The sequence below is a fragment of the Oncorhynchus masou genome, chromosome 7 (genome assembly GCF_036934945.1).
Source record: "Oncorhynchus masou masou isolate Uvic2021 chromosome 7, UVic_Omas_1.1, whole genome shotgun sequence".
NCBI classification, from domain to species: Eukaryota; Metazoa; Chordata; class Actinopteri; order Salmoniformes; family Salmonidae; genus Oncorhynchus; species Oncorhynchus masou.
Window position 1 is genome coordinate 62,501 of NC_088218.1, and position 17,500 is coordinate 80,000.

General features: G+C 53.7%; 1 protein-coding gene across 2 annotated transcripts in view; it reads right to left on the reverse strand.

Annotated features, from left to right (window-relative positions):
• Positions 1-17,500, reverse strand: part of LOC135543105 (cytochrome P450 27C1-like) — a 62,928-nt gene that overhangs the window by 21,532 nt on the left and 23,896 nt on the right. For both annotated transcript variants that reach the window (XM_064970180.1, XM_064970179.1), the window contains exons 2-5: positions 16,192-16,382; positions 14,516-14,715; positions 10,473-10,682; positions 7,658-7,821 (exon numbers count right to left, since the gene is read on the reverse strand). In XM_064970180.1, the coding sequence (XP_064826252.1) occupies positions 7,658-7,821; positions 10,473-10,682; positions 14,516-14,715; positions 16,192-16,382 (765 nt within the window). The remainder of the gene's footprint in view (positions 1-7,657; positions 7,822-10,472; positions 10,683-14,515; positions 14,716-16,191; positions 16,383-17,500) is intronic.

Here is a 17,500-nt window from a genome sequence, read left to right on the forward strand (position 1 = left end):
CTCCTAATGTCTCCTAATGTCTCCTATAACTATTCAACTGTTTCTCCGTCTCAAACACACCGTGTGTTGTCTCCTAATGTCTCCTAATGTCTCCTAATGCCTCCTAATGTCTCCTCATGTCTCCTATAACTATTCAACTGTTTCTCCGTCTCAAACACACTGTGCGTTGTCTCCTAATGTCTCCTAAAACTATTCAACTGTTTCTCCGTCTCAAACACACCATGTGTTGTCTCCTAATGTCTCCTAATGTTTCCTAAAACTATTCAACTGTTTCTCCATCTCAAACACACCGTGTGTTGTCTCCTAATGTCTCCTAATGTCTCCTAATGTCTCCTAAAACTATTCAACTGTCCCTGTTTCTCCGTCTCAAACACACCGTGTGTTGTCTCCTAATGTCTCCTAATGTCTCCTATAACTATTCAACTGTCCCTGTTTCCTCGTCTCCTCTCCAAGTTACCTCTAATCTCAGTTCTCCATTTCCTCGTTCCTTTATTGAAATCCCTCCATCCCCCTCTCCTTCCCTTTGTAGTCATCTCACTCCCTCCCTCCCTCCCTCACTTTGTAGTCATCTCCCTCCCTCCCTCCCTCCCACACAGCGGTTCTTATGTCACACAGACAGACCTTGCTTTTGTTCTCCTAACCCTCCCTCCCTCCCTCCCTCCCTCCCACACAGCGGTTCTTATGTCACAGAGACCTTGCTTTAGTTCTCTCTTTCTATCCCTTTTACACACACACACAGTCTACTGTCGGCTGTCCTGGAGGGACTACTGCTGCTGTTATAGGTACACACACACACACTGTCGGCTGTCCTGGAGGGACTACTGCTGCTGTTATAGGTACACACACACACACACACACACACACACACACACACACACACACACACACACACCCCTCGTTTATACCTGGTGCTAACATGCATTCCTTGTACTGAATTTATCCACAATCTGATTGTGCCCACATCGTAGCCGTTGTATCTACACACGGTATTAAAACGAGTCTCCTCTCCGTCCACCGTGTCTCCATGGTGACCGGATATCCTGGTTCCTCCCTGTATGTTGTCCACCGTGTCTCCATGGTGACCAGATATCCTGGTACCTCCCTGTATGTTGTCCACCGTGTCTCCATGGTGACCGGATATCCTGGTTCCTCCCTGTATGTTGTCCACCGTGTCTCCATGGTGACCAGATATCCTGGTTCCTTCCTGTATGTTGTCCACCATGTCTCCATGGTGACCAGATATCATGGTCCCTCCCTGAATGTTGTCCGCCGTGTCTCCATGGTGACCAGATATCCTGGTCCCTCCCTGTATGTTGTCCACCGTGTCTCCATGGTGACCAGATATCCTGGCACCTCCCTGTATGTTGTCCACCATGTCTCCATGGTGACCAGATATCCTGGTTCCTTCCTGTATGTTGTCCACCATGTCTCCATGGTGACCAGATATCCTGGTTCCTCCCTGTATGTTGTCCACCGTGTCTCCATGGTGACCAGATATCCTGCTCCCTCCCTGTATGTTGTCCACCGTGTCTCCATGGTGACCGGATATCCTGGTTCCTCCCTGTATGTTGTCCACTGTGTCTCCATGGTGACCAGATATCCTGGTTCCTTCCTGTATGTTGTCCACCATGTCTCCATGGTGACCAGATATACTGGTTCCTCCCTGTATGTTGTCCACCGTGTCTCCATGGTGACCAGATATCCTGGTTCCTCGCTGTATGTTGTCCACCGTGTCTCCATGGTGACCAGATATCCTGGTCCCTCCCTGTATGTTGTCCACCGTGTCTCCATGGTGACCAGATATCCTGGTTCCTTCCTGTATGTTGTCCACCATGTCTCCACGGTGACCAGATATCCTGGTTCCTCGCTGTATGTTGTCCACCGTGTCTCCATGGTGACCAGATATCCTGGTTCCTCCCTGTATGTTGTCCACCATGTCTCCATGGCGACCAGATATCCTGGTCCCTCCCTGTATGTTGTCCACCGTGTCTCCATGGTGACCAGATATCCTGGTTCCCCCCTGTATGTTGTCCACCGTGTCTCCATGGTGACCAGATATCCTGGTCCCTCCCTGTATGTTGTCCACCGTGTCTCCACGGTGACCAGATATCCTGGTTCCTCGCTGTATGCAAATTATACGAATACATTTAATTTTGAGTCTATTATTGATGCCATTTCAAATGGTTTGACCAGGTGGCATAACGATGATTTCAAATGGTTTGACCGTCCAGATCTGTTTACACTTGATATCCAGACACAATCTGACTACCTTCGGAGGTGGTCAGGGAGATCTGATCGCAATCAGATCACAATGTAACTTTTAAAAACATTTAAACCAGTCTAAAACAAAATGGGACAAGATCAGGACAAAGGACACATGTTAGAACCAGGTATGAAATGGGGCTAGACCTTTTGTTCTCACAACCATCTCTCTCTCCCCCTTTCCCTCCCCCTCCCTCTCTCCACCTCCCTACCTCCCCCTCCCTCCCTCCCTCCCTCCCTCCCTCCCCCTCCCTCCCTCCCTCCCTCCCTACCTCCCCCTCCCTCCCTCCCTCCCTCCCTCCAAACGCCTAGCAGGGTTCATCCTGAGGTCAGCGTCGCAGCGAGGACACACAGACAGAAGGAGGGACGGAAGATCAGAAGCTTGATCCTTCTCTTGGTTTCCTCAGCTGGCAACACCCTGGCAACACCCTGGCAACACCCTGGCAACACCCTGGCAACCGCCTGGCAACACCCTGGCAACACCCTGGCAACACCCTGGCAACACCCTGGCAACCGCCTGGCAACACCCTGGCAACACCCTGGCAACACCCTGGCAACCGCCTGGCAACACCCTGGCAACACCCTGGCAACACCCTGGCAACCAGGGGGAATCATATGACAGCCTCCCTGCAGGGCTTAAACCCTCCTCCACCTCCCAGAGCATAACACACTGTTACAGCTAGGAGGAGCTGAGTAGAGGCTAGACAGAGGGAGTCTGCAAACCCAACCCTCCTCCACCTCCCAGAGCATAACACACTGTTACAGCTAGGAGGAGCTGAGTAGAGGCTAGACAGAGGGAGTCTGCAAACCCAACCCTCCTCCACCTCCCAGAGCATAACACACTGTTACAGCTAGGAGGAGCTGAGTAGAGGCTAGACAGAGGGAGTCTGCAAACCCAACCCTCCTCCACCTCCCAGAGCATAACACACTGTTACAGCTAGGAGGAGCTGAGTAGAGGCTAGACAGAGGCAGTCTGCAAACCCAACCCTCCTCCACCTCCCAGAGCATAACACACTGTTACAGCTAGGAGGAGCTGAGTAGAGGCTAGACAGAGGGAGTCTGCAAACCCAACCCTCCTCCACCTCCCAGAGCATAACACACTGTTACAGCTAGGAGGAGCTGAGTAGAGGCTAGACAGAGGGAGTCTGCAAACCCAACCCTCCTCCACCTCCCAGAGCATAACACACTGTTACAGCTAGGAGGAGCTGAGTAGAGGCTAGACAGAGGGAGTCTGCAAACCCAACCCTCCTCCACCTCCCAGAGCATAACACACTGTTACAGCTAGGAGGAGCTGAGTAGAGGCTAGACAGAGGCAGTCTGCAAACCCAACCCTCCTCCACCTCCCAGAGCATAACACACTGTTACAGCTAGGAGGAGCTGAGTAGAGGCTAGACAGAGGCAGTCTGCAAACCCAACCCTCCTCCACCTCCCAGAGCATAACACACTGTTACAGCTAGGAGGAGCTGAGTAGAGGCTAGACAGAGGCAGTCTGCAAACCCAACCCTCCTCCACCTCCCAGAGCATAACACACTGTTACAGCTAGGAGGAGCTGAGTAGAGGCTAGACAGAGGCAGTCTGCAAACCCAACCCTCCTCCACCTCCCAGAGCATAACACACTGTTACAGCTAGGAGGAGCTGAGTAGAGGCTAGACAGAGGCAGTCTGCAAACCCAACCCTCCTCCACCTCCCAGAGCATAACACACTGTTACAGCTAGGAGGAGCTGAGTAGAGGCTAGACAGAGGCAGTCTGCAAACCCAACCCTCCTCCACCTCCCAGAGCATAACACACTGTTACAGCTAGGAGGAGCTGAGTAGAGGCTAGACAGAGGGAGTCTGCAAACCCAACCCTCCTGCCAAGATGTGACCCCCCCCCCAGGCCACCTCTCATTGACACGTCACATTAATCTGACACCCCACAACACACACCCTGGCAGTCTCTGCTATACACACAGTTCACACACACACGGAGATGTCTGGTGGGAACCAAGACTAAACACCCCCTGAGAGGCTCCCACCAACAGAATGGGGGGGGACAAAACAGGAGGGAGAGAAACGTTGAAGCTTGGTTAACCCTCTCCTACTGCTCACCGTGTCCACCCCAGTAACATCTCCTCTACTGCTCACCGTGTCCACCCCACCCCAGTAACATCTCCTCTACTGCTCACCGTGTCCACCCCAGTAACATCTCCTCTACTGCTCACCGTGTCCACCCCACCCCAGTAACATCTCCTCTACTGCTCACCGTGTCCACCCCAGTAACATCTCCCCTACTGCTCACCGTGTCCACCCCAGTAACATCTCCTCTACTGCTCACCGTGTCCACCCCACCCCAGTAACATCTCCTCTACTGCTCACCGTGTCCACCCCAGTAACATCTCCTCTACTGCTCACCGTGTCCACCCCAGTAACATCTCCTCTACTGCTCACCGTGTCCACCCCACCCCAGTAACATCTCCTCTACTGCTCACCGTGTCCACCCCAGTAACATCTCCTCTACTGCTCACCGTGTCCACCCCACCCCAGTAACATCTCCTCTACTGCTCACCGTGTCCACCCCACCCCAGTAACATCTCCTCTACTGCTCACCGTGTCCACCCCACCCCAGTAACATCTCCTCTACTGCTCACCGTGTCCACCCCAGTAACATCTCCTCTACTGCTCACCGTGTCCACCCCAGTAACATCTCCTCTACTGCTCACCGTGTCCACCCCACCCCAGTAACATCTCCTCTACTGCTCACCGTGTCCACCCCACCCCAGTAACATCTCCTCTACTGCTCACCGTGTCCACCCCACCCCAGTAACATCTCCTCTACTGCTCACCGTGTCCACCCCACCCCAGTAACATCTCCCCTACTGCTCACCGTGTCCACCCCACCCCAGTAACATCTCCTCTACTGCTCACCGTGTCCACCCCACCCCAGTAACATCTCCTCTACTGCTCACCGTGTCCACCCCACCCCAGTAACATCTCCTCTACTGCTCACCGTGTCCACCCCACCCCAGTAACATCTCCTCTACTGCTCACCGTGTCCACCCCAGTAACATCTCCTCTACTGCTCACCGTGTCCAGCCCAGTAACATCTCCTCTACTGCTCACCGTGTCCACCCCACCCCAGTAACATCTCCTCTACTGCTCACCGTGTCCACCCCACCCCAGTAACATCTCCTCTACTGCTCACCGTGTCCACCCCACCCCAGTAACATCTCCTCTACTGCTCACCGTGTCCACCCCAGTAACATCTCCTCTACTGCTCACCGTGTCCACCCCAGTAACATCTCCTCTACTGCTCACCGTGTCCACCCCAGTAACATCTCCTCTACTGCTCACCGTGTCCACCCCAGTAACATCTCCCCTACTGCTCACCGTGTCCACTCCAGTAACATCTCCTCTACTGCTCACCGTGTCCACCCCACCCCAGTAACATCTCCTCTACTGCTCACCGTGTCCACCCCAGTAACATCTCCCCTACTGCTCACCGTGTCCACCCCAGTAACATCTCCTCTACTGCTCACCGTGTCCACCCCAGTAACATCTCCTCTACTGCTCACCGTGTCCACCCCAGTAACATCTCCTCTACTGCTCACCGTGTCCACCCCACCCCAGTAACATCTCCTCTACTGCTCACCGTGTCCACCCCAGTAACATCTCCTCTACTGCTCACCGTGTCCACCCCACCCCAGTAACATCTCCTCTACTGCTCACCGTGTCCACCCCAGTAACATCTCCCCTACTGCTCACCGTGTCCACCCCACCCCAGTAACATCTCCTCTACTGCTCACCGTGTCCACCCCAGTAACATCTCCTCTACTGCTCACCGTGTCCACCCCACCCCAGTAACATCTCCTCTACTGCTCACCGTGTCCACCCCACCCCAGTAACATCTCCTCTACTGCTCACCGTGTCCACCCCAGTAACATCTCCCCTACTGCTCACCGTGTCCACTCCACCCCAGTAACATCTCCCCTACTGCTCACCGTGTCCACCCCAAACCAGTAACATCTCCTCTACTGCTCACCGTGTCCACTCCACCCCAGTAACATCTCCCCTACTGCTCACCGTGTCCACCCCAAACCAGTAACATCTCCTCTACTGCTCACCGTGTCCACTCCACCCCAGTAACATCTCCCCTACTGCTCACCGTGTCCACCCCAGCCCAGTAACATCTCCCCTACTGCTCACCGTGTCCACCCCAAACCAGTAACATCTCCTCTACTGCTCACCGTGTCCACTCCACCCCAGTAACATCTCCCCTACTGCTCACCGTGTCCACCCCACCCCAGTAACATCTCCCCTACTGCTCACCATGTCCACTCCAGTAACATCTCCCCTACTGCTCACCGTGTCCACCCCACCCCAGTAACATCTCCCCTACTGCTCACCGTGTCCACCCCAGTAACATCTCCTCTACTGCTCACCGTGTCCACCCCACCCCAGTAACATCTCCTCTACTGCTCACCGTGTCCACCCCACCCCAGTAACATCTCCTCTACTGCTCACCGTGTCCACCCCAGTAACATCTCCTCTACTGCTCACCGTGTCCACCCCAGTAACATCTCCTCTACTGCTCACCGTGTCCACCCCACCCCAGTAACATCTCCTCTACTGCTCACCGTGTCCACCCCAGTAACATCTCCTCTACTGCTCACCGTGTCCACCCCACCCCAGTAACATCTCCTCTACTGCTCACCGTGTCCACCCCAAACCAGTAACATCTCCCCTACTGCTCACCGTGTCCACCCCACCCCAGTAACATCTCCTCTACTGCTCACCGTGTCCACCCCACCCCAGTAACATCTCCTCTACTGCTCACCGTGTCCACCCCACCCCAGTAACATCTCCTCTACTGCTCACCGTGTCCACCCCAGTAACATCTCCTCTACTGCTCACCGTGTCCACCCCAGTAACATCTCCTCTACTGCTCACCGTGTCCACCCCCCACCCCAGTAACATCTCCTCTACTGCTCACCGTGTCCACCCCACCCCAGTAACATCTCCCCTACTGCTCACCGTGTCCACCCCACCCCAGTAACATCTCCTCTACTGCTCACCGTGTCCACCCCAGTAACATCTCCTCTACTGCTCACCGTGTCCACCCCACCCCAGTAACATCTCCTCTACTGCTCACCGTGTCCACCCCAGTAACATCTCCTCTACTGCTCACCGTGTCCACCCCACCCCAGTAACATCTCCTCTACTGCTCACCGTGTCCACCCCACCCCAGTAACATCTCCTCTACTGCTCACCGTGTCCACCCCAGTAACATCTCCTCTACTGCTCACCGTGTCCACCCCAGTAACATCTCCTCTACTGCTCACCATGTCCACCCCAGTAACATCTCCTCTACTGCTCACCGTGTCCACCCCACCCCAGTAACATCTCCTCTACTGCTCACCGTGTCCACCCCAGCCAGTAACATCTCAGTCATGTTAGCGTAGATCTCCTCCAGGTTCATCTCTCGGGTCACCAGCATGTGAGTTAACAGCCCCCCCTTCACCGTCTCTCCTCGGGACACCAGATCCTGGATCTCCCCCAGACGCTTATCTACATGGATCTGGCCTGGGGGGAAGGGGAGAGGGTTATGGTAACATATTCATCTCTAGTCCAGAACAACAGTATTGGGTTACATGCATGCATTCACAAGTGAGTCATTTATCAGACCCTCTTACAGGGTTTGAAAAGGGTTCTTCATCTGACCCTGTAGGATAACCCTTTATGGATCCTGGTAAAAAATCATTTTGGGTTTCAGGTAGAACCCTTTTGGTTCCAGGTAGAATCATTTTGAGTTCTGTGTAGAACCCTTTTGGTTCCAGGTAGAATAATTTGGAGTTCCGTGTAGAACCCCTTTGGTTCCAGGTAGAATCATTTTGAGTTCCGTGTAGAACCCCTTTGGTTCCAGGTAGAATAATTTTGAGTTCCATGTAGAACCCTTTTGGTTCCAGGTAGAACCCTTTTGGGTTTCAGGTAGAACCCTTTTGGTTCCAGGTAGAACCCTTTTGGGTTTCAGGTAGAACCCCTTTGGTTCCAGGTAGAATCATTTTGAGTTCCGTGTAGAACCCTTTTGGTTCCAGGTAGAACCCTTTTGGGTTTCAGGTAGAACCCTTTTGGTTCCAGGTAGAACCCTTTTGGGTTTCAGGTAGAACCCCTTTGGTTCCAGGTAGAATCATTTTGAGTTCCGTGTAGAACCCTTTTGGTTCCAGGTAGAACCCTTTTGGGTTTCAGGTAGAACCCTTTTGGATCCTGGTAAAAAATCCTTTTGGGTTTCAGGTCGAATCATTTTGAGTTCCATGTAGAACCCTCTGTGTAAGGGGTTCTACCTGGAAGCCAGAAAGGGTTCTACCTGGAACACAAAAGGGTTCTACCTGGAACCCACAAGGGTTCTACCTGGAACCCACAAGGGTTCTACAAAGGGTTCTCCTTGGGAGACAGATGAAGTAGCATTTGATGTTTTTCTAAGAGTGGAGGTGAGACATTTCTCCTCAATAAAGGAGCTCTCAGCAGACAGACCAGTCTTAGGCTTCTAAAGGTCAGACACCGGGTGGTAAATCACCAGTCTGAGGCTTCTCAAGGTCAGACACCGGGTGGAAAATCACCAGTCTGAGGCTTCTAAAGGTCAGACACCGGGTGGTAAATCACCAGTCTGAGCCTTCTAAAGGTCAGACACCGGGTGGTAAATCACCAGTCTTCTAAAGGTCAGACACCGGGTGGTAAATCACCAGTCTGAGGCTTCTAAAGGTCAGACACCGGGTGGTAAATCACCAGTCTGAGGCTTCTAAAGGTCAGACACCGGGTGGTAAATCACCAGTCTGAGCCTTCTAAAGGTCAGACACCGGGTGGTAAATCACCAGTCTGAGGCTTCTAAAGGTCAGACACCGGGTGGTAAATCACCAGTCTGAGGCTTCTAAAGGTAAGACACCGGGTGGTAAATCACCAGTCTGAGGCTTCTAAAGGTCAGACACCGGGTGGTAAATCACCAGTCTGAGGCTTCTAAAGGTCAGACACCGGGTGGTAAATCACCAGTCTGAGGCTTCTAAAGGTCAGACACCGGGTGGTAAATCACCAGTCTTTTAAAGGTCAGACACCGGGTGGTAAATCACCAGTCTTTTAAAGGTCAGACACCGGGTGGTAAATCACCAGTCTGATGCTTCTAAAGGTCAGACACCGGGTGGTAAATCACCAGTCTGAGGCTTCTAAAGGTCAGACACCGGGTGGTAAATCACCAGTCTGATGCTTCTAAAGGTCAGACACCGGGTGGTAAATCACCAGTCTGAGGCTTCTAAAGGTCAGACACCGGGTGGTAAATCACCAGTCTGATGCTTCTAAAGGTCAGACACCGGGTGGTAAATCACAAGTCTGAGGCTTCTAAAGGTCAGACACCGGGTGGTAAATCACCAGTCTGAGGCTTCTAAAGGTCAGACACCGGGTGGTAAATCACCAGTCTGAGGCTTCTAAAGGTCAGACACCGGGTGGTAAATCACCAGTCTGAGGCTTCTAAAGGTCAGACACCGGGTGGTAAATCACCAGTCTGAGGCTTCTAAAGGTCAGACACCGGGTGGTAAATCACCAGTCTTCTAAAGGTCAGACACCGGGTGGTAAATCACCAGTCTTCTAAAGGTCAGACACCGGGTGGTAAATCACCAGTCTTCTAAAGGTCAGACACCGGGTGGTAAATCACCAGTCTGAGGCGTTTAACGGTCAGACACCAGGTGGTAAATCACCAGTCTTCTAAAGGTCAGACACCGGGTGGTAAATCACAAGTCTGAGGCTTCTAAAGGTCAGACACCGGGTGGTAAATCACCAGTCTTCTAAAGGTCAGACACCGGGTGGTAAATCACCAGTCTGAGGCTTCTAAAGGTCAGACACCGGGTGGTAAATCACCAGTCTGAGGCTTCTAAAGGTCAGACACCGGGTGGTAAATCACCAGTCTTCTAAAGGTCAGACACCGGGTGGTAAATCACCAGTCTTCTAAAGGTCAGACACCGGGTGGTAAATCACCAGTCTTCTAAAGGTCAGACACCGGGTGGTAAATCACCAGTCTTCTAAAGGTCAGACACCGGGTGGTAAATCACCAGTCTTCTAAAGGTCAGACACCGGGTGGTAAATCACCAGTCTTCTAAAGGTCAGACACCGGGTGGTAAATCACCAGTCTTCTAAAGGTCAGACACCGGGTGGTAAATCACCAGGGGAAATGCAGCACCAGCGAAACGTACTGAAACTGAAGAGTCCGTCCCAGGAGCTGCAGAACTCTTCCCAGGGTCTGGGGACGACGGTTCTGAGCCACTTGGGGATCGCCCCGGCATACATGGTCATCTTAAAGGAACTAAACATCAGGTGCAGCGCTGCGATGTAGTCCTGGCTCTTCTGAGGAATCTCATTCTCCAAGCAGCCCAGACGGTCCTCGTACAAGATGGCTGCCATACCTGGGAGAAGAGGAGGAGGAAGGTTAATTAACATGAAGATAGAAGGAAAAAAAAGAGCACAAGAAAGTTGGGGTTTATTAGTTTTAGTTTAGCTGGTATGACAAATGGAAATGATGTCTGCCACACCTGTAGAGGACTTCTGCACCCTCGATAACAGACTCTCCACAGAGTCTAAACAGATACAGGAGTCTACATGAAACCTGATATACTGGAGTGATAACTGACTAGTACCCATCCTCCCTGTAGCCACTACCCATCCCCCCTGTACCCACTACCCATCCCCCCTGTAGCCATCCTCCCTGTACCCACTACCCATCCCCCCTGTACCCATCCCCCCTGTACCCACTACCCATCCCCCCTGTACCCACTACCCACCCTCCCTGTAGCCACTACCCATCCCCCTGTAGCCACTACCCATCCCCCCTGTACCCACCCTCCCTGCACCCACTACCCATCCCCCCTGTAGCCACTACCCATCCCCCTGTAGCCACTACCCATCCTCCCTGTACCCATCCCCCTGTACCCATCCTCCCTGTACCCACTACCCATCCCCCTGTACCCACTACCCATCCCCCCTGTAGCCACTACCCATCCCCCTGTACCCACTACCCATCCCCCCTGTACCCACTACCCATCCTCCCTGTACCCACTACCCATCCCCCCTGTAGCCACTACCCATCCTCCCTGTACCCACTACCCATCCCCCTGTAGCCACTACCCATCCTCCCTGTAGCCATCCTCCCTGTACCCACTACCCATCCTCCCTGTAGCCACTACCCATCCCCCCTGTACCCATCCCCCCTGTAGCCACTACCCATCCCCCCTGTAGCCACTACCCATCCTCCCTGTACCCATCCTCCCTGTACCCATCCCCCCTGTACCCATCCTCCCTGTAGCCACTACCCATCCTCCCTGTAGCCACTACCCATCCCCCCTGTAGCCACTACCCATCCTCCCTGTAGCCACTACCCATCCTCCCTGTAGCCACTACCCATCCCCCCTGTAGCCACTACCCATCCCCCCTGTAGCCACTACCCACCCTCCCTGTAGCCACTACCCACCCTCCCTGTAGCCACTACCCATCCTCCCTGTACCCACTACCCATCCTCCCTGTAGCCACTACCCATCCTCCCTGTAGCCACTACCCATCCCCCCTGTAGCCACTACCCATCCCCCCTGTAGCCACTACCCATCCCCCTGTAGCCACTACCCATCCCCCTGTAGCCACTACCCATCCCCCTGTAGCCACTACCCATCCTCCCTGTAGCCACTACCCATCCCCCTGTAGCCACTACCCATCCCCCTGTACCCACTACCCATCCCCCCTGTAGCCACTACCCATCCCCCCTGTAGCCACTACCAATCCCCCTGTAGCCACTACCCATCCCCCTGTAGCCACTACCCATCCCCCTGTAGCCACTACCCATCCCCCTGTAGCCACTACCCATCCCCCCTGTAGCCACTACCCATCCCCCCTGTAGCCACTACCCATCCCCCTGTACCCTCTACCCATCCCCCCTGTAGCCACTACCCATCCTCCCTGTAGCCACTACCCATCCCCCCTGTAGCCACTACCCATCCTCCCTGTAGCCACTACCCATCCCCCCTCTAGCCATCCTCCCTGTACCCACTACCCATCCCCCATCCTCCCTGTACCCACTACCCATCCTCCCTGTAGCCACTACCCATCCTCCCTGTACCCACTACCCATCCCCCCTGTACCCACTACCCATCCTCCCTGTAGCCACTACCCATCCTCCCTGTAGCCACTACCCATCCTCCCTGTACCCACTACCCATCCCCCCTGTACCCACTACCCATCCTCCCTGTAGCCACTACCCATCCTCCCTGTAGCCACTACCCATCCTCCCTGTACCCACTACCCATCCCCCCTGTACCCATCCTCCCTGTAGCCATCCCCCCTGTACCCATCCTCCCTGTACCCACTACCCATCCTCCCTGTAGCCACTACCCATCCTCCCTGTACCCACTACCTATCCCCCCTGTACCCACTACCCATCCTCCCTGTAGCCACTACCCATCCTCCCTGTACCCACTACCCATCCTCCCTGTAGCCACTACCCATCCCCCCTGTAGCCACTACCCATCCTCCCTGTACCCATCCCCCTGTACCCACTACCCATCCTCCCTGTAGCCACTACCCATCCCCCCTGTAGCCACTACCCATCCTCCCTGTACCCATCCTCCCTGTAGCCACTACCCATCCTCCCTGTAGCCACTACCCATCCCCCTGTAGCCACTACCCATCCCCCTGTAGCCACTACCCACCCTCCCTGTAGCCACTACCCATCCCCCTGTAGCCACTACCCATCCCCCTGTAGCCACTACCCATCCCCCTGTAGCCACTACCCATCCCCCTGTAGCCACTACCCATCCCCCTGTAGCCACTACCCATCCCCCCTGTAGCCACTACCCATCCCCCCTGTAGCCACTACCCACCCTCCCTGTAGCCACTACCCATCCCCCCTGTAGCCACTACCCACCCTCCCTGTAGCCACTACCCATCCCCCTGTAGCCACTACCCATCCCCCCTGTACCCATCCCCCTGTAGCCACTACCCATCCCCCTGTAGCCACTACCCATCCCCCAAGTAGCCACTACCCATCCCCCCTGTAGCCACTACCCATCCTCCCTGTACCCACTACCCATCCTCCCTGTACCCACTACCCATCCCCCCTGTAGCCACTACCCATCCCCCCTGTAGCCACTACCCATCCTCCCTGTACCCACTACCCATCCTCCCTGTACCCACTACCCATCCTCCCTGTACCCACTACCCATCCTCCCTGTACCCATCCTCCCTGCACCCACTACCCATCCTCCCTGTACCCACTACCCATCCTCCCTGTACCCACTACCCATCCTCCCTGTACCCACTACCCATCCTCCTGGTACCCACTACCCATCCTCCCTGTACCCACTACCTATCCTCCTTGTACCCATCCTCCCTGTACCCACCCTCCATGTACCCATCCTCCCTGTACCCACTACCCATCCTCCCTGTACCCACTACCCATCCTCCCTGCACCCACTACCCATCCTCCCTGTACTCATCCTCCCTGTACCCACTACCCATCCTCCCTGTACCCACTACCCATCCTCCCTGCACCCACTACCCATCCTCCCTGTACCCACTACCCATCCTCCCTGTACCCACTACCCATCCTCCTGGTACCCACTACCCATCCTCCCTGTACCCACTACCCATCCTCCTTGTACCCATCCTCCCTGTACCCATCCTCCCTGTACCCATCCTCCCTGTACCCACTACCCATCCTCCCTGTACCCACTACCCATCCTCCATGCACCCACTACCCATCCTCCCACTACCCATCCTCCCTGTACCCACTACCCATCCTCCCTGTACCCACTACCCATCCTCCCTGTACCCACTACCCATCCTTCCTGTACCCACTACCCATCCTCCCTGTACCCACTACCCATCCTCCCTGTACCCACTACCCACCCTCCTGGTACCCACTACCCATCCTCCCTGTACCCACTACCCATCCTCCCTGTACCCACTACCCACCCTCCTGGTACCCACTACCCATCCTCCCTGTACCCATCCTCCCTGTACCCACTACCCATCCTCCCTGTACCCATCCTCCCTGTACCCACTACCCATCCTCCCTGTACCCACTACCCATCCTCCTGGTACCCACTACCCATCCTCCTGGTACCCACTACCCATCCTCCCTGTACCCACTACCCATCCTCCCTGTACCCACTACCCATCCTCCCTGTACCCACTACCCACCCTCCCTGTACCCACTACCCATCCTCCCTGAACCCACCCTCCTGGTACCCACCTTCCATTGCGTATTTGAAAAACAGATCGTTAATATTGAGTACAGTGAGTCCGTCTGACTGCTGGCTCCTCAGCGTATCCACTCTCTTCACCAGGTCCTCCACCACAGCATTCACATCGTCAGAGAACTGAGCCACGTCCTTCGGTCTCATGATCAGCTGACGGAGGATGCTACGCATCTTCAACCAGTCCTCGCCCTCCCTACAGAGATGAAAGGGAGAGAAGGTGGTCAGAGACAACTAACTAAAAGGTTGTCACAGAGATGAAAGGGAGAGAAGGTGGTCAGAGACATCTAACTAAAAGGTTGTCACAGAAATCCCGGTTGGGAAGATTCCCGCAATCACGAGGGATATTTATTTGACCTCTATTTAACTATTTAACTATTCCTTTAACCTTCCTCAGAGCTTTACGTATCGACCTCACGGCCTTCCTCAGAGCTTTACGTATCGACCTCACGACCTTCCTCAGAGCTTTACGTATCGACCTCACGACCTTCCTCTGAGCTTTACGTGTCGACCTTCCTCAGAGCTTTACGTGTCGACCTCACGACCTTCCTCAGAGCTTTACGTGTCGACCTCACGACCTTCCTCAGAGCTTTACATGTCGACCTCACGACCTTCCTCAGAGCTTTACGTGTTGACCTCACGACCTTCCTCAGAGCTTTACGTGTCGACCTTCCTCAGAGCTTTACGTGTCGACCTCACGACCTTCCTCAGAGCTTTGCGTGTCGACCTCACAATCTTCCTCAGAGCTTTACATGTCGACCTCACGACCTTCCTCAGAGCTTTACGTGTCGACCTTCCTCCGAGCTTTACGTGTCGACCTCACGGTCTTCCTCAGAGCTTTACGTGTCGACCTCACGGTCTTCCTCAGAGCTTTACGTGTCGACCTCACAGTCTTCCTCAGAGCTTTACGTGTCGACCTCACGACCTTCCTCAGAGCTTTACGTGTCGACCTCACGACCTTCCTCAGAGCTTTACGTGTCGACCTCACGGTCTTCCTCAGAGCTTTACGTGTCGACCTTCCTCAGAGCTTTACGTATCGACCTTCCTCAGAGCTTTACGTATCGACCTCAAGATTTTCCTCAGAGCTTTACGTGTCGGCCTTCCTCAGAGCTTTACGTGTTGACCTTCCTCAGAGCTTTACGTATCGACCTCACGACCTTCCTCAGAGCTTTACGTATCGACCTCACGACCTTCCTCAGAGCTTTACGTGTCGACCTCACGGCCTTCCTCAGAGCTTTACGTATCGACCTCACGGTCTTCCTCAGAGCTTTACGTATCGACCTCACGGTCTTCCTCAGAGCTTTACGTGTCGACCTCACGACCTTCCTCAGAGCTTTACGTGTCGGACTCACGACCTTCCTCAGAGCTTTTGTCAAGTTTTTTTTTTAAAGTAACAAATAAGAATACATTGAAATGGAAACATGACATGACTGGTTTTACGGAACAATATGTACGAACTCTGAGAAACGCATTCTTCACTTGTCAAACATCTCGTTTCTTTTGTTCCTATGTACATCGTTGATGATTTTACAGAAAAATATTCATTAGAACTAACTGAAGTCGATACTACTTCTCCGTGTCAATCATTTCTAGATTTTCCTCCTTTCAAAAAGGGGGTATAACATTTTGCGTCCCGTGATGTCACAGGTCGTAGTTCAGAGGTCAGACTCACGCTGAGATAAGTCCGGTAGATCGGCCCCTCAGGTCGCGGTACTCCTTCCAGGACTCCATGTTGCCTCTCTGCGGGGCCACACCCTCCGTCCTTAGCACCTCGGCAACCAGATCCCGCCCTGCGATAGACACAACCAGCTGGGGGCCGAAACGAGATTTAAAGATCTTCCCATACTTCTGAGAGTGTTCCATCTGGGGAGAGAGAGGAACCTTGATGTCAACATCCTGTCTGGGATTAGCTGTCAACATCCTGTCTGGGATTGGCTGTCAACATCCTGTCTGGGATTTGCTGTCAACATCCTGTCTGGGATTGGCTGTCAACATCCTGTCTGGGATTTGCTGTCAACTTCCTGTCTGGGATTTTCCTGTCTGGGATTTGCTGTCAACATCCTGTCTGGGATTTGCTGTCAACATCCTGTCTGGGATTTGCTGTCAACATCCTGTCTGGGATTTGCTGTCAACTTCCTGTCTGGGATTTGCTGTCAACATCCTGTCTGGGATTTGCTGTCAACATCCTGTCTGGGATTTGCTGTCAACTTCCTGTCTGGGATTTGCTGTCAACATCCTGTCTGGGATTTGCTGTCAACATCCTGGCTGGGATTTGCTGTCAACATCCTGTCTGGGATTTGCTGTCAACATCCTGTCTGGGATTTGCTGTCAACATCCTGGCTGGGATTTGCTGTCAACATCCTGTCTGGGATTTGCTGTCAACATCCTGTCTGGGATTTGCTGTCAACATCCTGTCTGGGATTTGCTGTCAACTTCCTGGCTGGGATTTGCTGTCAACTTCCTGGCTGGGATTTGCTGTCAACATCCTGTCTGGGATTTGCTGTCAACTTCCTGGCTGGGATTTGCTGTCAACTTCCTGGCTGGGATTTGCTGTCAACTTCCTGTCTGGGATTTGCTGTCAACATCCTGTCTGGGATTTGCTGTCAACTTCCTGGCTGGGATTTGCTGTCAACTTCCTGGCTGGGATTTGCTGTCAACATCCTGTCTGGGATTTGCTGTCAACTTCCTGTCTGGGATTTGCTGTCAACATCCTGTCTGGGATTTGCTGTCAACATCCTGTCTGAGATTTGCTGTCAACATCCTGTCTGAGATTTGCTGTCAACATCCTGTCTGAGATTGCCGTTTAGGTGTTTAAGCCGATAGAATGTGATTCCTGTGTTTTGATCTTGAGTCACACTAAACTTATCCTCATCCCCATCTCTTTCTATTTCACAGAGTTTGGCAACGGGGGAGTTTGGCAACGGGGGAGTTTGGCAACGGGGGAGTTTGGCAACGGGGGAGTTTGGCAACGGGGGAGTTTG